This window comes from Panthera tigris, chromosome C2 (assembly GCF_018350195.1).
Source record: "Panthera tigris isolate Pti1 chromosome C2, P.tigris_Pti1_mat1.1, whole genome shotgun sequence".
In the NCBI taxonomy this organism is placed as follows: Eukaryota; Metazoa; Chordata; class Mammalia; order Carnivora; family Felidae; genus Panthera; species Panthera tigris.
In genome coordinates, this window is record NC_056668.1 from 61,674,643 (window position 1) to 61,697,855 (window position 23,213).

At 37.5% G+C, this 23,213-nt stretch overlaps 1 protein-coding gene and 1 pseudogene across 4 annotated transcripts in view; one reads left to right on the forward strand and one right to left on the reverse strand.

The window, feature by feature from the left end:
- LOC102957482 (limbic system associated membrane protein) overlaps positions 1–23,213 on the reverse strand; it is a 649,275-nt gene that overhangs the window by 227,840 nt on the left and 398,222 nt on the right. For all 4 annotated transcript variants that reach the window (XM_007098641.3, XM_007098640.3, XM_042999166.1 and 1 more), the window contains exon 3: positions 2,304–2,429. In XM_007098641.3, the coding sequence (XP_007098703.1) occupies positions 2,304–2,429 (126 nt within the window). The remainder of the gene's footprint in view (positions 1–2,303; positions 2,430–23,213) is intronic.
- LOC107181229 lies at positions 15,792–16,822 on the forward strand (annotated as a pseudogene).

The following is a 23,213-nucleotide window of genomic DNA, read 5'->3' on the forward strand; positions in this document are numbered from 1 at the left end:
ACAGAAAAATCTTGAAACTCTGATTCTATCTCATTATTTTTCTGAGCTCAAAGGATAAAAAAGAATACATCTTTGGGTTCTGGTCATGAATAGCATTTCTCCCCAAAGACAAAATAAAAATAAAAATGAAAAAACCCAACTACTTCGTAGTCAGTAGTACACAAAAAAGCAATAGTCTTTTTATTAATGTAATTCATTTCTTGATTTTAAGTTGAATATAATCTATCTTCCTTCACTTCTTCTTTCTACCACTTGTTCCACAAAAAATAGGAGGGTATAAGTAATATATTTATATAGATATTTAAATTAATTAGAAAAGGTGAGACAATAAAACGAGAGGAAAGCAAGAGAATGGTCTGTACATGAATTTGATGCCATAAAATCCCACACAGTTTGTTTAAAATCCTCTTCATTAACATGCAATTTATATATGATTTCCTATATTCTTTTACAAATGGGCAAAATAAATTTGGCTCTAAGTTTAGTAACAGTCAATTCCATGAACTCTTAATCATTTATAAAAATTTAGGGAGTTCATTCATAGAAAACCAACCATTGCTTAGAAAAAAGGCAATAGAAATACATAAGAGGAATTTCCTCATGGGATATTTTCCAAAAGGAAAACTATGTAATAAAATGAACAATCTCTCAAAATAACATTATAGTAAATTCAATGATTTCAATTGATACCTTGTATAACATCTTTAAATATGGGCCAATAGTTTTATACCAAATTGTCATTCAGCCAAAGCAATTCTATACCAGAAAGGACCAAATTGCCATTCAGTCAAAGCAATTCTATACCGGAAAGGAGTAGGTGGTGTGGGATTGGGGCATAAGATACTTCAGTCCAGGCCGAATGTGCTCTGGATGTTTAATTTAACCCAAGGGAAAGGTGTGTGATATCCAGAGGTTCACCCTTAAGACAATCTTCCATATGCATTTTTTCCATGTGAAGTATAAAATGGGTCTGAACGGAAATGAGTTTGATCTTCCAAATAAATGCCTCATTTATTGCTCTTATATATTGTCAATAAATGACAAGTTGCATGCATTAACAATTAAGGTGGGTTTTGAGTGACGTTCCCTTAATAGAAGCAAGCCTTTGATAAGAATAGCTGTCAAAAAAGGAGACCATTCCATAGGCTAGTCCAAATTCACTTGAAAAATTCGTTTGAGACCTAACATGACATGGAGGCCTGTATTCTCAACCACAAAATACAGTTTTCAAAGATGCTTTAGGCGAACACTATCCTGGCCTTTTAGAAATACCTCAGGATAGTTTCCATGTATGTCTTGCTTTGCACAATTTTTTAGAGTTTTTCATTCCAAAATGACTTTGTTGTGAACTCTAAATACTTATATGAGGAAATTTTAAGAGAATGTCAGATATAAATCAATTAAAATTGAAGACTATCTATCAAAATAAATTACATTTTATAAGAATAATTGATCCATAGCCCCTCTTTCTGAGAAATTAAATAGCAGGCTTTATTCTACAAAGACTGTGTCATTTACAAAACCATGGCATTGCATATAAGAAAATGTAATCTGTAGAGCAGGAAAGTATGCATGCAGTGGACCCAAGTAATTTGATATAATATTTAAGTGAAGTTCAAGAAGCAGCAGAGACCAAAAATTCAGTTATGGTGATGGTGATGGTGCTGGAACGGGGGGGAGGATGCAGAAGACATTCCTGGGAAATAATTTTTCTGACTTTGACTGAATTTGCATTAATAGGTAGGGACCCATAATGAGCTCATGCAGCTTAGTCCATGCCTGATACCCCTCACAGAACCAGATGCCAGGGAGACGACATCAGAAGTCACTAACAATTTTGTATTATTCCTGAAAGGTTTCTTCACAAGGTGCTACATATTAGGAAACCATAGTTAGGGTTTAGGAACCTTAGTTAAGGAAACCATAGTTAACAGCGAAACAAACAAACAAACATGCAAAGGACTAGTTAAATCTAATTCATACAAAACATTGCCCCAAGACACTCAAGCACAAAATTGGCCTACATTTTAGACATAATACTAAGTCATTTAATGCATTTAATTCTTCTGTATTTGTTGCCTTGAGGTGGTGTTCTATTAAAAATGAAATAAGAAATGGTTGTAGACTTTATAGAGATGAACACATTAGCAAAGACCAGGGAGGACCCTATATAAGTCCTATTGCAATTCTACTAGTGCTTTAATAACCAGATACATGCTTGCCTTTCTGATCCAATGGAATCTCAGAAGCCCAAAGATATGTTAAATAATGTGTGGTATCTTGAAGGCTAGAGGGCTGCTTACCAGTTGGTGTAAGGTGTCTCCAGGTGATCACAGGTTCAGGACGGCCATTGGCCATGCAGACCAGGGTCACATTGCTGCCCTCATTCACAGTGACATCTGAAGAGATGTTGGAGATCTTTGGTGGAACTGCAAAGACAAAAGCAAATGGAATATGTAACCATGCCAGTAAAACCCCATGTTTGAAGCACTGGTCCATGCCACTGGAAATAACAAACTTGAGGTAGATGCTTTTATGACTTGAACCATTTGAATTTTTATGTTAAGAAGCCAGGATGCTTTATGACCTCTTTAGAGACTCAGCAGATGAAAAGCATGGGTCTTACTACTAGAAGAATCTCTCCACTATGACCAAGTATTGTAGGAATTTCACAGAGGAGTATAGTGAAAATGTATTATCTCTTTTTTCATTAGAATAGACTTTATTTAATTATTAGTGTGCACATTTTTAGCATATTAATAATTTTTTCTTATCACTGAATGGTGCCTGCCTACATTTATTTCCTTATGTATATCAAATGAATATAGTGCATTCTTACCTCCAAATGTCAGGAAAAGGAAAAGTGTTATTTAGTATGAGTTGCATAGTTGTGTTATTACGATGTGGCAACACCTGTTTACTTACAATCTAGCCACATGAGGAAACCAACATTTAATCACAATAGAAAGTGTCTAAATATCACCTTGGTATGTGAACAGGCTAGATAATGCACATTAGAGCCTAAAAACTGAATTAATAAGGCCTATGTCACAGATACTACAAAAAATAATATTACCCCTAATACTTTCACCACCACTATTACTAACAATTTAATAATAGGTAACTTTAAGCATTTACTATATGTAAGGCTCTATGTAGAGTACTTTTCAAGTATTATATTGGTAACTCATTATAATAAAGAAATGATATCCTGTGAGCATTTTATTTACAGGTGAGAAACTGAAATATAGATGGAGCCAGGTGAGAAGCAGAAAACAGATTTGAATCTAAGAAGACTCCAGGGCCCACACTCTTAAGCAATACTTGAATGAAACTTCAACTTCACAATCCAGGCTACCAGATGGCTGAAAATGACGGAAATTACTTTTTGGTGGTGTGAGAAATGAGTCCCCGAGGGCTAGCTGTACTGCCGTCTGACTTCCTTCATTAGTGTTCAGGGCGGCAACATTAGATCTCATATTGGTAGGCTTAAGTGGAAAGTGAATTACTCACAAATTTCATCACAGAGGTTATGCACTGATTACAAATAGCAGAGTTTATGGTTTGACTGTGATTTTCCTTTTTTTTTTTTTTTTTTTTTTTACTCTTAGTTGCTTATGCAGTCCCTAAGAAAGTATGTGTCAGAGGGAGGGAGGAGAACAAGACAGCATTAAGGGGTTCAATAATAAAAGAATCTTATTTTCTCTCTCTTCCTGCCCTGTGGTGACAAATAAAACAGTAACATTTTCTGCCTGTAGAGACTGCTGTCTGACAACCATGTGATTGCTGCAGATCTCTGTTAGGAGACACTGATGGGACTTGGGCAACTGACCAGGTCACAGAGCCACAAGGAGGAAGTGGTAGGAGGACTCATGACCTTAGCATTTCTCCCACAATGGCATCTTACAGGGCTTCTGGGTAGAAACCAGTAGTTCTAAATCAAACCCAATGGCAGAAATGGAATGTAGTTGATTCCCATTATTTAGCAGTATGTATTTATAGGATTTCTATTTCTCTTTTATCTACTGGGGTTAATGGATCTTTCTCTTGTATTCACACATTGACTTGCAATATACCTTCCCAGACTTTTACAATGAGGACCTAAAAGGTTATACCCAGTTTTTAAGGAAGAAGATGAGGCACAGAGAGAAATAGTGACTTGTCAAGGGCAATCCCATCAAGAAATATGGCTGGGCTTAGAACTTGGGGCTCCTGAATGTCCAATTGTGTTGTTGTTTAATATTTATAGTTTTTAATTCCCAGCTGAATAAGCCAGTGTTCTGAACATTTTCAGAAAAAGTACAATGAACTATAAATCAATGATGGTGTTCAAGAATACAATTTAGACATCCTAGGAATCTTCCTCTACAATCTAAAATCTGCAACAGGAAGCTATGTAATAATTATATGAGCTCATATTACTCAATTTGTGGTTAATTCTGAATTGCAAGACAGGCCACAGAATAGAAAGAAGAAATACAAATGTGTTTTCATAAGAAAAATGTAGAGGGGAGACTTTATATTCCTAATATAAAAACATGCAAATTTACAGAACAGAAAAGATCTTCAGTGGTCAGGTTCCCAGAGAATTATTACCTATGATAAAATTCTCATAATTTTCTCTCATTTTGTAAGAGGAATATATATCCAAGGACTTTGTTTTTTTATGGCACCCAGGATCCTCTGTTTCTTTTAACTAAGGGCAATATGTTCAGGTCCTAGATCTCAGATCCTGGAGACTCAGAAAGTGTTTGTGTTCAATAGTCAGAAATGTAATCACGTTGACATTGAATTTCACTTTCCTCGGGGTCACTACCAATGGGTTTCACTCCATTGCTTATCTTCCACTTCTTTGTACATTGTACCAGCTTCTTCCCATAGCATTTATATCTGATGTAGTCATTTGTTCCAGAAATAAATACCTCCCTAAATTCTATGTTACCATCTTACTTTCAAACTCTCTGTCTCCAAATATCTTGAAAGAATTGTTCTACATTACATCTTCATCTCCCATTCACACTTCAACCTACGGTGCAATCTGGATTCTTTAACCTCCAAAAAAAACTGCTCTCAGGAAGCTCACCAATTTGAACCATGGAGTTTCTAGGTCCTATGAACAATTTTGTTATTATCCTATTTTTCTCAGGAGTATTTGATTTTGTTGACCATAACTACTTTCTTCCATTCTTTTATTTTCTAAGATGCCAGATTCAACTGTTTTTCATCTTACCTCTCTGGCCAACCTTTCCAGTTTAGCTTTTGGACTTACTTTGTCCTGTTCCTTAAATATCTGTATTTCTAAAGTTTGATCACTGTTCTCTTCCTTCATATAACTCACTGTGAATGATATTATCTATTGTCTAAGTTCAGAAACTAAGGCCATAGTATGTATGACTCCCAAATCAGTATCTGCAGCTCAGATTTTTCTCATAACTTTTACACTTACGTTCCAATGGACCATTCTAAATTTTCATCAAATACATCACAGATACTCAAGATTCAACATACTCAGAACCAAAATTATCATCTTCCTTCCTACGTGACACTTGTAGTCTTGTTCACTATCTTGGGGAATGGTGTCATCATGCAAACAGTTGCCCAAGCAAAAAAAGTGTTATCTTCCTTGACTGCTCTCTTTCCTTTACTACCCCATATAAAAAGGATCCTGAGTTCTGTGACTTATGCCTTTTAAATCTCTCTCAGATTCACTCATTATTCCCAATCCCTATTCCCAGAGCTATAAACTTTTTTTTTTTTTCTTTTGGTTAGATTCTGCAAGAGCATTATAATGAATTTCTTTGCCTCTAGCCTTCCTTTCCTCAGGCTCACTGTCATTCATTCATCACACTGAAATAAGTTTTTTTTTTTTCATAAATTGCAAATGTGAGTATAATATTCTCTGATTAATCTCATTGCCCTCAAGATAAATCCAAACTTCCTAACATGAATTCACAAGCCATGGTTGGCCCCCGGTTAGCTCTCTAGACTTATGTATTACCCCCTTTTCATTGTATCATCCAGTCAGATCAAATAATTTTGGTTCCTAGAATATACTATGCTTATTTACCCCAAGGCATTTAACATTCTATTTTTTCTACATGGAATATTCTTCTTCCAGCCCTTCATGAGGTCAACCCCTTTCTTCCTTCAGGTTTCAACTTGTCATCCTGTTTTCTCGCTTTTTCCAGGAAGACTATTCTGTCATTTACCACCATTCCTACCCCTACCCCACTCCTGACTTCTTATTGAGTGAAGCATCACTCCTATGTTCTCACATTGTGCCCTATATTTCTCTACCATGGCCCTGAATCGTCATTGCTGGATTACTTACCTGTACCTGTCACTAAACTGAAAGACGCAGATGAGAAGTCCTTGGTTTTCCTGACCAGTGAATTGTATAGACCATGGCACTTAGAACATGGTAGGTACTCACAGGGTGTTTGAAAAAAGAAATGAATGAAAATCCCTGCCTGCCCCCAAACTTTTCTGAGCTCAAGTAAGTCATCTCATTGAATTTTTATCAGAAAGGAGCAACCTTTTATCTTGAGCCAGTAAAATACAGCTTTTATCAGTATTTCTTTAGCTACCCCTCTAATGACCTTGTTCACTATCAACTTTTTTGACTCTTAATTAAAAAACAAAATTAACCATGGGGCACAGAAACATTTGTGTATGTTAGACATATAGGAAGTGAGATAAATTTGGTGTCCAGCTTCTTGAATTATAGATGTATTCAGGGTTTAACTTCCTTTTTTCTTTTCTACGAGGAATCATTCATATATATTTGTATGGATGTATATAAATTTTTTTTTCTAATGTTTATTTATTTTTGAGACAGAGACAGAGCATGAACGGGGGAGGGTCAGAGAGAGAGACACAGAATCTTAAAAAGGCTCCAGGCTCTGAGCTGTCAGCACAGAGCCCGATGTGGGGCTCGAACTCACAGACCTCAAGATCATGACCTGAGCCAAAGTCGGTCGCTTAACTGACTGAGCCACCCAGGCGCCCCTGTGGGGATATATATAAATACATATAACTTTTTTTAGTTTAATGGTTTAATAGTTCCTTTCTAGTTTCCCATAGCCATTCATGCAGTCTGCATTTACACCATTACTGATAATATAAGATTAAAGGAGCAATGCAAGGTCTTTATTCTATTACCTCCTAACATCTTTATAAAGATCGTGGGAAATAAGATGTATTCTCTTTTTATCGCCATTTCATAGATGCAGACACCGGGGACAAAATGGGTAAAACTCACACAGCTAAGTAATTATAGAGTTAAGATCAAAACCTAAGGTTTATAGATTTCCTAAACTTAAGTCTTCTTCTAGATCATATTCACTTTGCAATAGTGGTTCCAAATAGTATTTTTTGCTCTATTTTAATTCTCAGTAAGGACAACTGTAGGAAATACTGTTTAACAAGATAATCTTATCTTCATTGGTAAACATAAGTTGTTTATTTATCAAAACCACTGTAATATTGATTTATGCTCATGGGCCTTCACATATTCTGCGTAGTTATTTTATTTTCTTCTGGAGTATTTCCTAACATTTCTTTTTTTGAGAGAGAGCAAGCAGGGGAGGGGCAGAGGGAAAGAGAGAGAGGGAATCTTAATCGGGGTCCATGCACAAAGTGGGGCTGAATCCCACAACCATGAGATCATGACCCGAGCCAAGATCAAGAGTCGGACGTTCAACTGACTGACTCACGCATCACCCCCAACAATATTTATTCATAGGATATTAGTGTCTTTTATTATATTTTCCTAAATGTAATGTCATGAACCATTTATTTGATGTTTTCAACCTATTCGGTTTCAGGGATCTCTCTAATTTTTCTGGATTATTTTGTTTTCTTACTGATTAATGACAGCCTGTATACCTTAGGGAAATGATCTTTTGTTGTCATATTGTTTGCAGTTTCCACAATTCATTCTTAACTTCTTAATTTTATGAACATTTTTGTCTTGTAAAAGGTTTAAATTTCTTTGGTGAGCTTTTTTTTATGATTTCTTCTAGTGTTTTTGCGCATAGACGTTTCTTTCTTAACATAAAATCAGTTAAATACTTCTGTCTATTTGTTATTTCTCTTTCAATGGTTTATTTCTTTTTTTATTGCACTCTTTAAATCATCTGGAGTTCATTTATGGTGTGAGCTTTAGCTAGGTTTTTTAATCCTCCGTGGTTTTTTAGTCAATTTCCGCAATACCTCTGGTTAAATTATATAAAATGTATACATTGTTTTGGCTTTCAGAATTAGCCTACATGTGCTACCAAGCTGGCAAGAGCAATATTTCTGGGAAATATATAAATATAAACCTACTTATAATGCCAAGAAATTTTATGAAAGTGCATTAAAATATGTCATTAATCTTTTGGACACCACACTATTATTATGTGTTGCTAGTTCCAAAATTAATTGTTTATTAGACAAACACCTCCTAAAATGTTGAGTAAAAAACATAATTTAGATACCCTGCTTTCAGGACACTAGTGAAATTCATTATTCAAATGAATTCTCAAGGTTTCCACTGCAAAAAATAATAAATAAATAAATATGCCACATCTAATAGTTGTAACTTTAAATCTGAATTATTAAATAGGTGATATTCTTTCACTGAAATCTATATAAATTCTGTGTTAAAGAAATGTACATTTTTTCCATGCACTGCAAATTAAGTGACAGTTTCTAAAATAATACTAACATCTAGGTACACTTGTACACACGGATTCCTTCAGCTGTGCAATGAAACGGTATTAAGTAGGATTATGACACAGTCAATCTGCCTCTGCCACTCATGATTTTATTGCCCTTCCTCATTCTTCTTGTAATTTCCTTACCCACTTTACCATATCTCCAGGGCTCCAGGGTGTGCCTTGGCTTTTGTGAACCAAGACATGTCTGTACATAATTTATACAATTCTCTGGGTTCCAATGCATCCCTTCTCCTCTTTTGTGTAAGTCTCACATCTCTTATGTTTGGTCCAATGTGGAAATGCAGGCAAATTCAGGGACATAGTGGAGTGGACATATGTGATCTGCCAAAATCCATGTCCTCTTCTGTCTGGAAAGACAACCCTGGTATTCCTTTGCAGAAAACACCTCCCACCAACTGCCATTGGTTTGTTGGGACTGTCAGTCAAGTGACCTATTCTCCTTTGGCCAAGGAGTGGGCATGTGACCAAAGCTGGGCCACTTAGACTCTCCCTCCCTGGAACTTGGTTTTTATAAGGAATGACTCAAGGAGAGGTTGAAACTGATTCAACTTGTGGTAGACTCTGTTAATGTCCCCAATTCTCAATCTTTCCTGTATCCAAATCTTTTGCCATGCCTATCCCCTCCTTCAGTGGGTAGCAGACACTTTTCCATCCCTGGACCATGCTGCTTGTTTTGGCCAAGGATACAAGCATAGGGAATACAAGCAGAGTCTTGAGAAGTGTTGGCACGATTGGACTCACTCGGTCTTGTGCCTCTGCCATTTGCATAAGAATGTACCCATCTGAGCCTGGTGGCCCTAGGAGAAGGAGGATGAGAGATGGCAAATGGGATTGCCAAACAAAATACAGGGCATCCTGTTAAATACGAATTTTATATAAACAGCAGATACTTTTTTAGTATAATTGCTCCAAACATTGCATGGGACATACTTATACTAACAATTATTTTATGTAAACTACAAATGTAACTGGGAATCCTATATTTTTATTTTGTGAACCTGACAACTCAAGGTACATTGTCACATGTAGTGAAACCCAGTCTGGATCTGCTGACTTGCACACTTGTGAGAAATAAAAAATAACTATTGTTTTATGTCCCTGAATTTTTGACTGGTTTGTTCAGCAGCAATAGTTACCTAATACATATCATGAAAGGGCAGCCACCTGAAAGGACTATTATTTTTCACTACTGTCTGCAACTTGCATCTCTGGAGATGCATGGCTTCTGTGCCTTCCAAGGTGATATTTTCTGCTTTTCTTTTGAGCCTGGGAACTATTCCATATTCTTCCAAAGAATCACCACTTTTTACATCAAATTAGCCAGTCAATTTCTGTTGCTTACGCCAAAGAATCCTAATTGTTACAAATTGGGAAGTAGTCATAATAAGGGGAAATTTTGAAAAGGGACATTTTCAGAGGTAAATTGTCATTTGTGCTTGGGTACTCCTTTGGGTTTCCACAAAATGAACTGAGTTGCATGTATAGCATTGGCTCTTATCTGTCATTACACATTGCTTTAAAAATAATTGTAGGTTTGAAAGAACATCTAATTCTAGCTGTGAGTGTTTCAATACCTTTGTCTTTAGTCCCTAACTGACCAGCCAGAAGAAGGACAATAAATCAATTCCAGAGGAAGGGATAAAAGTGGTCAGTTGGTTCATTTATCTAACCTCAAATAATTAGCATTTATAACTTGTATTCAATTCAAAATGTTATCCCTAATGGTGCAAATTATTAAGTTTGTCTCATCAGTTATTGCTTATTTGAAGTTTGGGAAAGGTGCATGTATTACTGTGTGTATGGTGGTAAAGGGGTGTTAAAAACATAACACTATCAACTTCTCAATTTCTAACCTTCTTTGGTGTGGCTATAGAAGCTTACACCCTATTTTTTGCACATGTAACACACTGGAAACTTATAGTGTATCTATATAAGAATTGCGTTCAGAAATCTACAGGATGTTTTTTAAGCAGCACTTGGTTTTAATCGCATGATCCAAAAATTCAACAATAAGAATAAAAATATACAATATAACATATTAATAACATCTTGTGAAACATCAAACATCCATCTAGTCTGGCATTTTGCTTCTGAAAATGCCAGTGAAGCATGTTGTGCTTCATGGTGTGGTAGGTTCCAGAATGGATGATAGGATTGGAAAATGTAGCACAGTTTGAGAGCCAGGGATTTTGATCCTGCTCTGACACTGGCTCATAAGGCAACCACATATTCTCTGATATTTGCTTTTGAATTTTCCTCATGAGGTACACTGTATGTGCTTAACAAGTTTTGAACGAATGAACACACAAATTAATGACAAGTTATTTAAATCTCCCTGAGACTTAGTTTCCTCATCTGGTAATTGAAAGTAATGTGCAAAGTTGATAATAGTTAATATTACAGGATTGTTGTTAGGGACAAATAAAATAATTCATGTAAACTTGTTTTTTAAACTGTAAGGGACTCTATAAGTGTAGCTATCTATTATACAGCTAATAAAGCAGTGTTGGCTTAACTCTTCCTAAGATAACATGATAACACATTTCATGCATTTCTATGGCTAATGACATTCTAGTTATATTTTTGCAGACACCATTATTGCCAGAAGGTGTAGGTAATTACTATAATTCATAATTAATCATTAATATTGGCTTTAACAGAAAGTCACCCCAAAGATATGTATCCAGTTCTTATCTACTAATGGGCAGAGCTATGCCAATATGTTCAGCTCTTTAGTCAATGTCTAGACATTTTATACCTGTAATAAAAAGCGACACAAAGATGTGAAAGTGTACAATCATAAACAAAAAAAGGTTTTAGAAGCTTAACTCTTGGGCTTCTAAGGAAAAGCTCTCGAAATCAAATGTTATCACTGTTACATAATTTGTAATGTAAGCCTCAGTAAAAGAGAGGTCTTCTTTTATTTGTTGTTCTTATAGACAACAGATGTTGCCAGGTGTTTTGTGTCTGTAATTTGAGTCTCTAAAGCCTTAACTCTGGCCAAATAAAACAACCAGCAATGATAGTTTCTTTTCCACTGGTATTAGTTCTCACTGTTACTAGAATCCATTTATAAAGCAAGGAACATTCAGCCGCAGAAGTAGGTATTTGAAAAGGAGCGCTCTACAGGAACATGGTTCCTTTTAAACACAAATTTCATGGGTGAGTAGGGAAAATGTGGAAACTATAGCTTCTTTGAGTATCAGATGAATATTAAAGTAGAAGAAACTCATTACACATATCAGTTACTCAAATTTCTTTGCCAGGAGTGATTACAAATGATGCACTTATGCTTGCATTAGAAGATGAACAAAGTAACTTAAGGAAAGGGGGATAATATGCTAAAAATTTAGAGGAAAAGATAAAATGTATATATAAAACAAAGCCAAGTACCATATGAGTGGTAATGTGGTAAAGTCAGAGAAATAGGAGCAAGGAAGCTTGTGAAAATGACATATTGAAACAATGTGCAGTCAAGAAAAAGCCATCCTCCTGTAATCAGGCAGGAGCAATTCTTGAATTATACATGTAACTTAAAGTTAGAGCCTGAAGTCTCACTTAACATACTCCTCTGAGATGCGGCTGCCATCTTACTGTGTTGGCCAAAGGAATAAGCTGGATACGACCTCCTCTTTGGCCTTTGAACCCTAAATTATCACATTCTCAAGGGGCCGTATGAGTTGCTGTCACTGTCTCAGGTAGTGAGACTTACACCAAAATAGTCCCTATGACACATCCAGACAGTAGCCAACATCACAAGGGAGTGTTAATTTGGGTCAGACTGCTCTAAATAACTCAAACACAGTAGCCGTTGTACAAAGAAATACCATGAGCTCACTTATACACCACCTAGTGGTGGATGTGTACCCACGGTGATACATGTGTGGCATGGGTATCTACATCTGATTGAGGCTCCCAGTAGACCTAAATAGAAAGTACATTACATTGGAATTTTTCTATATTTATTAAAAGTTCAGAATTACCCTGGAATCTAAGTGTGTGGGCTGGTTTCGAAAGGGGACAAAATATTCAGGCACCAGCATTTGCATTCATGACCAGCTAAGGGCATCCATTATTGCTGCTTCAGCAATATGTATACTCTGTGGGATGTCAAATGGCTGTTCTCGTGTACAGGTCATTGCCTTGCTAAATAAGAGCAAATGGAACTATCCTGATTCTGTTCACTGAGGCTGCAGTTACTCAACAAGTCAGCAGCTCCTCCAAAATTTCATATTCCCAGACCCTGATTCCAGCTGTTTGGATATTTATTTTTGCTAATCTGGGAAAACATCCAGACGCTGATTTAATCAGTCGATGGGAGGAATGAATCTGCTTTCTTCCCTTTACCTCATAAAAGAACTTTATCATTTCTGGTGCTTACAGAATAGTCTTTAGATACTGTCCAACCACAGCAGATGGTTTTGTTATCTGGCAGAAATGGGGGTATCGAGCAGAGGGAAGTTCAAAAATATCAGGCTACCTAGGGTGGGTAGCAAATAGCAACTGGGTGAATTCCAAGGGCTCAGAAATGGCACCCACAGACTCTAGCAGAGAAAAAAGAAGTGCATCTTTTCTCTCTTTGCACTCAAAACTCAGGTGGTATTCCTGGCATCTACTAAAGAACCCTCTCTGTATTCCATGAAAAGCCTGTAAAGATTCAGCCCTAAACCATGACATATCCTAAAAGCTACAAAATACATCATGTGCAGCCAATATATATATATTTTTTCTGTGTTCCATTAGTGTTCTTTAAAAAATGTGGGAAAAAAATTGCCTGTACCTTATGGATGAATTATTTAGTCAATAAGACAATATTAGAGATAAGTCCGTATATTAAAAGAGGACAGGGGGCACGTGGGTGGCTCAGTATTAAGTGTCTGACTTCAGCTCAGGTCATGATCTCACGGTTCATGGGTTACTGCCCCGTGTTGGTCTCTGTTCTGACAGCTCGGAGCCTGGAGTCTGCTTCAGATTCTGTGTCTCCCTGTCTCTCTGCCCCTCCCCTGCTCACACTCCATCTCTCTCTCTCTCAAAATAAATAAGCATAAAAAGAAAGATCACAGGATTTTAAACTATTTTTTTTTTTTTTTAGTAATCTCTATGCCCAATGTGGGGCTTGAACTCATGACCCTGAGATCAAGAGTTGCATGCTCTTACAACTGAGCCAGCCAGGTGCCCCAAAAGAGGAATTTTAAATGAGAGAGAAATAAACTATAAGTTAAAAGAACATAGAAGTATAAAGAGTTCAGAGACCAATCTTATGTCTATTATGTTTAGGAATAATACAAATCAACATTTATTGAGAGACTATAACATATAAAGGCACTGTGCTAGGCATGACCAGAGGTGAGGAGAGGATAAAACAATGACAATTATGACCTAGATCAGCCAGTTTTTATTATTTCAACAAAAGTGCCAGTAAAAGGTTACTGAAAAAATAATAATACTTAACACTAACATTTTTTAAATGGTTTACTGTTCATCTCATTTCTTCATTCCATTTGGAGAATTAGAAATGTGTAGAAATAAATATGGTGCTTGTGAGAATCCCTTAAACTTAAAGATTCCATGCCCATATTACTAGCCTAAATTCTATTTTTTTTAGTTGCTTAAGGCATATAGTGTTCTTTTCGTGTAGGGAAGGAGGTAGATTCTAATAGAAACCAACTAGGGTGAACTAAAGCATGCCTTGAATACAATGAAAATAATAAAAGTTGTTTCCTGCCACTGCTCAAGGGCCCAGAAGATAGAATATTTAGAGAAAGAATAGGATTGACAGGAGGTTTTCAGAATTTCTTTCTTTGAATTGCCCTTGTTCAAAGCTTACCATGAACAATTATGAACTGAATATGGAGTATTCACATTATTTCCTTCTAAACAAACAGAGTTACCATTGTGAATTAATTAATACATTCATGCCAATTATAATTTTTCAAAAATTATATATAATGGTAGGAAATACAGTAATTATCAAAAATGTTAAATATAACTAGGAGAAACAGAATACTTCCTGCCATTCTAAGTAGGCTTAAAAATTCCAGAGGGGTAAATAGGTATGCAGCATTTGGGGGAGGAAGGAAACAAAGCCTGGAGTTGATGAATATGAGTTAGGTCTCCATTTTATCTTTCCTTGACCTCTGTTTGAGGGACAAAGGAACATTAAATAATGAAAAAAGACATAAGCAAGCAGAAAAGTGAAGAGAAATAATAAAAATAATAAAGATAATTAATAAAAATAATATGAAGTAGTATAACATTATATAATTTATGAAACTCTGATATATGTCTTGCCTTATTTGATCTACACCTATCCCAATGCGATGGCTTGGACAAGTTTTATTACTACCACCCCCCCACCCATATATTGGTTGAATAACTGAGACTCAGTAAGGTTCATTCTTTTGGACAAGGTCACAAAGCTAGAAAGTACCAAGTTCATAACCAGTTCATCTGATCAAGAAGATCTAGGAAGATCTTGGTATTTCAAGACTAGATTAACTACTGCTGAGATACGAGATGCTAGTATATTGATTGAATTAAACAGCTGCAAAGATGACCAGGGCACAACTACAGATACGAAAGTCTGGATAGGTGGGTACTTGTGTTCAGTACAGTGATGGAAATGTCACTGATTATGTTGAGATCCCGGAAGTCTGGTTTACCAAAGTTTGTTGTCTCTGCATTACTCAGTTCAGTTTTTTAGCTCAATTATTACATGGTTAAAAATTTGGCTTTTTGGGGGTGCCTGGATAGCTCAGTTGGTTTAGCGTCTGACTCTTGATTTCTGCTCAGGTCATGGTCCCAGGATCGTGGGATTGAGCTCTGCTGGCCATGGAGCCTGCTTAAGATTTTCTTGCCCTCTCCCTCTGCCCCTCTTTCCCCTGCTTATTCTTTCTCTCTCTAAAACTAATAATTAATTAATAATAATAATAATAAAGAATTTGGCTTTCTGGTTTTGAGGTATTTTTACAAATAATGCATCTAAAGGATACAAAAATGCTGACTTGAAGGGGCACATGCACCCCAATGTTTATAGCAGTGCTATCAACAATAGCCAAATTACTCTGCTCCTCCCTGTTTGACAGACAGCCGTATCTTCTGGTGCAGTGCCAACCGCGTCCTCAAGACATGGTGGTGAAGGCTTGAGTTAATGGGTTTGGCTGTATTGGGAGTCTAGTCACCAAGACTGCTTTTAATTCTGGCAAAGTAGACACTGTTGCCATCAATGACCCCATCATTGATCTCAACTACATGGTTTCCATGTTCCAGTGTGATTTCACCCCCAGCAAATTCCATGGCACAATCAAGGCTGAGAACAGGAAACTTGTCATCAATGGAAAGCCCTTCACTATCTTCTAGGAGCGAGATCCTGCCAATATCAAATGGAGTGATGCTGGTGCTGAATATGTTGTGGAGTCCACTGGTGTCATCACCACCATGGACAAGGCTGGGGCTCACTTGAAGGGTGCAGCCAAGAGGGTCATCATCTCGGCCCCTTCTGCTGATGCCCCCATGTTTCTAATGGGTGTGAACCAGGAGAAGTGTGACAACTCCCTCAGGATTGTCAGCAATGCCTCCTGCACCACCAACTGCCTGGCCCCTCTGGCCATGGTCATCCATGACAACTTTGGCATCGTGGAGGGATTCATGACCACAGTCCATGACATCATCACCACCCAGAAGACTGTGAATGGCCCCTCTTGGAAGCTGTGGCATGAGGGCTGAGAGGCTGCCCAGAACATCATCCTTGTTTCTACTGGCACTTCCAAGGCTGTGGGCAAGGTCATCCTTGTGTTGAATGGGAAGCTCACGGACATGGCCTTCTGTGTCCCCACCCCCAACATATCTGTCATGGATCTGACCTGCTGCCTGGAGAAAGCTGCCAAATATGATGACATCAAGAAGGTAGTGAAGCAGGCATCATAGGGTCCCCTCAAGGGCATCTTGGGCTATGTGACACCCCCACTCTTCCACCTTCAACATGGGCTAGCATTGCTCTCAATGACCACTTCATCAAGCTCATTTCCTGGTATGACAATGAATTTGGCTACAGCAACCAGGTGGTGGACTTTATGGTCCACATGGCTTCCAAGGAGTAAGAGCCCCCTGGTCCACCAGTCCCAGCAAGAGCAAGAGGAAGAGAGAGGCCTTTAGCTGCTGGGGACTCCTCGCCCCAACTCATTCCCCAATACACTCTCCTGACCTCCAGTTTCCATCCCAGAGACCCTTGAACAAGGGAAGGGCCTTGAGGAGCCCTACCTTACCATGTGCCATCAATAAAGTATACTGTATCCAGCCAAAAAAAAAAAAAAAATAGCCAAATTATGGAACGAGCCCAAATGTACATTGGCTGATGAGTGGACAAAGAAGATGTGGTATACATATGTGTGTGTGTGTGTGTGTGTATGCATATATATATATATATATGCATATATATATGCATATATAATACACTAGAAAATATTATACTAAGTAAGTCAGTCAGATAAAGACAAATATATGATTACACTCATACACGGAATTTAAGAAATAAAACAGATGAACATAGGGGAAGGGAAGGAAAAATAAGATAAAAAACAGAAGGAGACAAACCGTAAGAGACCCTTAAATATAGAGAACAAATTCAGGGTTGCTGGAGGGGAGATGGGGGTGGGCTAAATGGGAGAGGGCCAATTGAAGGGCACTTGGTGGGATTGAGCACTGGGTATTATAAGTAAATGTTGAATCACTGGGCTCTACTCCTGAAACCAATACTATACTGTATGTTAACTAACTTGGATTTAAATACATAATTAAAAAAAATTTTTAATGTTTATTTATTTTTGAGAGAGAGAGGGAGACACAGAGTGTGAGCAGGGGCAGAACAGAAAGACAGGGAGACACAGAATCTGAAGCAGGCTCCAGGCTCTGAGCTGTCAGCACAGAGTCTGATGCAGGGCTCGATCCCACAAACTGCGAGATCATGACGTGAGCCGAAGTCGGACGCCCAACTGACCAAGCCACCCAGGCGCCCCATGTATATATTTGTTTTTAAAAAAGAGAGAAAAACAATATACATTTAAAAGCAAGTTGACTTTGTCACAGCTAGCATAAACTTCAAGCCAGCGAGTCCATTTTATTTTCTTGTTCATGGTAGCATATTTCAATGGATGTGGATAATATTCTACACAATTTCATTATATATAATTTATATATATATATAATATATATCCATTATATATATGTATATATACACATATATCCATTATATATATAATTATATATGTGTATATACACATATATCCATTATATATATATATATATAATTATATATGTGTATATACACATATATCCATTATATATATATAATTATATATGTGTATATACACATATATATCCATTATATATATATAATTATATATGTGTATATACACATATATATCCATTATATATATACATGTGTATATACACATATATATCCATTATATATATACATGTGTATACACATGTATATATATATAAAATAGATATATTTGCCATTAATGCAGTTATGGGATATTTTGACCATGTTGACGATCCATTAAAAGTGCTATAAGGATATAATGAAAAAAATGCTGGTAATATTTATATCTGTAATTACAAAAGCATGAACACTTTTACAGTGGAAAGTAGAGACATCTTCACAGGCCTCATTTACCACCTGTATTGCAGATAAATTTGACCAATCTCCCTCAATTTGGCCAATGCAAAATGGGGTCTCTCTTCACTCTCCCTTCTCTTAAAACTCAAGAGGGGGCAGGTGGTGGTGGTGAGAAGGAATGCTCTGTCCCTGCTTCCACAAATAAATCCCGAATGGGGTGAGTCTCATTAATCTTGAGCTAAATGTGAAGTTAGACATGGAGGCATCTCGGGTCCCCACTGTTTGTTCAGAGCCCTAGGCATGTTATGGAGAAAATGTCAAAGATTTCTGCTTTGGCTTCTGCACCCTGCCATGATGTTTTATTCAAACTTCCATGTCCTAAGGAAATAAACACTGGCTATCAAAATCCTCCACCTGACTTCCAGTCTCACACATAAACATGCACAACACCTCTGTTTAGGAGCACAGATCAATCCTCCCTCCCCAAGAGCAGTCTCCAGGGAACGTGCTGTGAGGCTGGAGCTCTCAGGCCAGGGATTTCTGAGGCAGCACGGCCATCTGTGACTCTGTTCATCTCCCTCTCACAACGCGCGTGCTTATACAACACAGTGTGTCTGCTGACCCTGTCTTCCAACAAGGGGTGCTTTTAACCATGAGTTAAACTCTGGGTTCTTATCAAGAAAAAATGCTGGGCAAAGAGGGCAAGGCTGGGAAGAAAAGACTATACACATCACTGACAATGGGTACAAATCAGCCACAGTCAGTGAGGGGGGCAGGAGGAATCTCTCCTATTTGGCTCTGCATCAGCTCTGAATTTCATATTGCCCGGGGAGCCAGCAGGGCTAGCATCTTACCCATAGAGCCTGGGTCAGACAACACTATGAAGTGGTCACGGTGGCCGTGCAGTTGGAGGCACACTGGCCTGGTCAGTCCTCTTGTCCACCACCGTTCAATTGTCTGGAGGCAGCTGACTTTATGGTTGTTTTGTTCTTAACAAACCATAGGCCACACGAGGCAGAGACTCGTGCTGCAGCAGTGAGTGGGATTCTTGGGTTTTTATCAGCTCCAAACAGCTCCAGATGGACTGAGAATCAGGCCTGTTGGCCATCAGAAGTATTCTTGATTCTCAGTCCACATTGCCCCCTTTTTATTCCACGGGGAAAGGGAAAGTGCACCCTCTGTTACTCTACCTGTCCTCCCTTTGGCTTCAGGCAAGTCACTTAACCTCATTTGGCAATGATTTGGGCCTAAGAGACTGTCCTTAAGGATCTCTTATTTCCACGAGTCAGACTCACTCACACCTGTCACACTGGCCTGAAAACACAGTGCCTAGCCTGATGTGGCTTCTCACTAAGTGTATGCTAAGGGAGTGAATGCATAACTTAACTGAATCTTCAATATCATGTGTAAAATTACATGGAGACAATTAATACTCAGAGCCACTTGTGATTACTTTGCTCTCTTTGCCTTTTGCTAATGCTTTTTTCCATTAATTATACCTTCATCACATTTCTCTTGATGGTAAAATAGCCCAAGCAGCTGAAGCCAAAACTGCAAATTTTTAGCTTCCTTCCTTTAATGCTTAGAGGTTATATGAGAGAAGGTAATGTCAGCCTCTTTCCATGTCCTGTAAATTGAATGTATCCCCAGAGTAGCTGAGCTTCAAAATCTCCAATATATTTAACCTACATATGTGTGCATACATACACATATAGTGTATATATATATATATATATATATGTATATATATATATAGTGTGTGTATATATATATATATATAGTGTGTACATATATATAGTATATAGTACATAACATGTGGATACACATATGTGTTAGTAGAAATATAAAAGAGTATAAAGATTATAAAACATCTCCCTCTGTTAACTTTTCATGAAGCTCCAGAACATATCAGGCTTTCCCTTATGCCTGGCCCCTCTGATAGTTTTGAGAGTCAGATCAGGTTTCAGCTATAAGCCAGCTGGTGCCATTCATTTAAAGGAAAACAGCTATGTAAGTGAGCAAGATTCTAATCACTAAATCTAATTACAAAGTAGAGTAAATTATTACAAATGTTTCTGGAGTGTCTTAAAACACTGTAAAAAAGAAAAATTATCAGCCCAACAGAAATCTGCTATGCTGGTAGTTGATAGCATCGTTAGGGATTAGGACATTCATGTGTATAACTGTTACATACTCTGTTTCTGACACCTGAATCTAGTATTCACACATTAAAAACTTTATAACCTTCCTCTGTCATTCAATCAGATGCTAAACTGTTCGACTCAAAGTAAACCTTGGTTTATAGATCCTAATGAGAGTAATAGGAACATTTCACTTATACTAGAATGAAGGGAACTTCAAACTGCTTCATTAAAATGGTAGCAATTAGTCAAGGGAAGGAAAAAGCAGCAGGGAAATGAAGAGATACTTTACACGGATGTGTGTATTTCCCCGTGCAGATTGACCCTCTTCTATTTAACATCCTTTATTAAAATATTTGAAATGCCACACATTCTCCGTATCACAATGTAAAACTAAAAGACAAACACATCAACATTTACTCCTTGGCTTCCAAACTAGCCGTCTGCTCAGACATGTCTTACATCAGTTGCATTTGCATGTTGTCAGGGCATCATGGATCTCATCCTTTACTCCATCTGCTTCCTGGAGGCATGAATGTGTGTGCTCATAGCATTCAGAGCTCTTTAGAATGGGATTCCCTAATCATTGTCTAGTACGTCATTGGAGGTTGTGGAGGAGGCTGTTGATGCTCAGCAAGTGTCTGTGTTTCTCCACATTTTCCAAGCTCCCGTGGTTAGTTTAGGACCATAAAACTAGGTTTGGGCCAATAAAATGCTGAATAAAGTGAGGTAAGCCACATCTAGGCCTGGCCGTCAAGAAATGTTTACATGTTGCTCCAGCTCTTTCCTATTTTGTGATGGCAACTGTGGTGATATGTGTCCAGATGGCATAGCTGCTATGTAGCAGGGGCTATGAACTGGGCTTCATAAGGAAGAAATAAGCCACAAGAGTCCTCAATATCTAAGGCAGCTAGCATTGATTACTCTGATCAAAACATCATTAAGAAGAGTAAACAATATGACCTTTATTTAGAAGCGTACTGTCCTAAAGTTGGAAATGGGATGATGTTCTCTTGAGGTCTTTCACATTTTGTGAATTATGGCTATTGAATGAACATCCTCTCCTTTTCCATTCAGTGAAGACTTTGATTGTCAATGTCTAATGACTACACAATTAATCTTGCAGTCTACTCATCCATTTGTTTTTTCTAAATTTTCTGACCAGCTGTAGCCTTCCCTGTCTGACACTGGCCCTCATCTATAAGACACATATAAGTCTCTCTTCTGCTCTGTGGTACTGAAGCCATACTGCAGAGTCAGAAATGGATGCCGGCCTAATTCTGTACCTTGTTTTTGTCTTTGCCACCTTTCAGAAAGTTTCCTACCTGCACACCTACTTCTGATTGTAAGCCTTTAGTGTTAAGAACCTGGAGGTACCTGCTTCCAGACCCCTGACCCATAAATCATATATCCTAGAAATGTGGCACTCTCAAGTTTGAATTTTATAATCTTATATATAAGATTCACTGTGTGAAAAGCAAATGCTCTGTAAAATCTAAGCAAATACAGTGTAAAGGAATATTATTTGAATTAGCAAAATGGCATTTCCCATCAAGAGAGTCACAACCTCTATTCACAACTATAGAGATAATGAAACAGTATAAGATATTTCTAGAAATTGCCTGAGGAAATATTGTACTAAAAATGCTTATTTTGTACTCCAGGTACTATAACCAAATTTCTCTCCATTTGCATATGCTTGCTAGTAAATAGCACAGCTGCCTGGAACTACATGAGTCTTAGGTTATATTTTTGGCTTTCCCTCTGTCTTGGTATCTTTTATACCTGCAGGGTTTTTTTTCTTTCCCCCTCCCCCCAGCTAGAGGAGGAGGACAATGCCTCAAGAATTATTTAAGGAAACTGTGTTACATAATCAATGCAAGGACTCAGAGCCCTCTGTTTTATTCCCTTACTTAAATACAAAATCATACTTTATCAGGACAAATAAGGTTTCTAACAAGGGTGGGGTCTGTCCTTAGCTTTCCCATAGTGAAAGGGTTCTATATTTAGCATTATGCAGGCCTCATTATTATACAATCATTCCTTCATAAGAAAAACATAAAGGAATTTCACTGAAAATATTTCCAGTACATGAGTTATTTTTAAGGCCAACCAGGGAGAATTTCAGGATAATAGTGAGGGGAACATACTGAAAATGTGTGACTCTGAATAGAGAATAAGATCTGACCCACATAAGTAAACAGAGTTATCTAAAAGCAGCCCATTCACTAAATATAAGGCTTCAAGGGGACCTAGATTTTGAGCTCCCTACTTCCTCTCATTCCCAGTAGGGCTCCTTCGGGCCACAAAAATCTCTCTATACATCGGTGTATTCATCTCTAAAAATAACAGATGCCAATTTTCTAGATTCCAGGATAAATGTAAGGATTAACTTAATCATTTAGGGTAAGTATATTGGGTATATATGCTTAGGATATTTTCTTTTAAGTAATTTTTTTCAGACAGCAAAAAAGGAAGATAAAATTGACTCAGGACTGTATGGTAACAGGACTGATTTTCATGTGAGGCTCTAGACAATGTCCCATGATTTTGTAATTATATGTGGTCTAGCACATGTTGTAACACTAACTGGAGACTTAAGGATTAATCTTGTATATAGGTCAATAGTATCTTATATAAAAAGATTCTGCCCAACTTCCATGGTTTAAGCTTATTCTATGGGAGATACAGCTTTAGAAATCAATAAGGAGGGCTGCTCCTTGAGTTCAG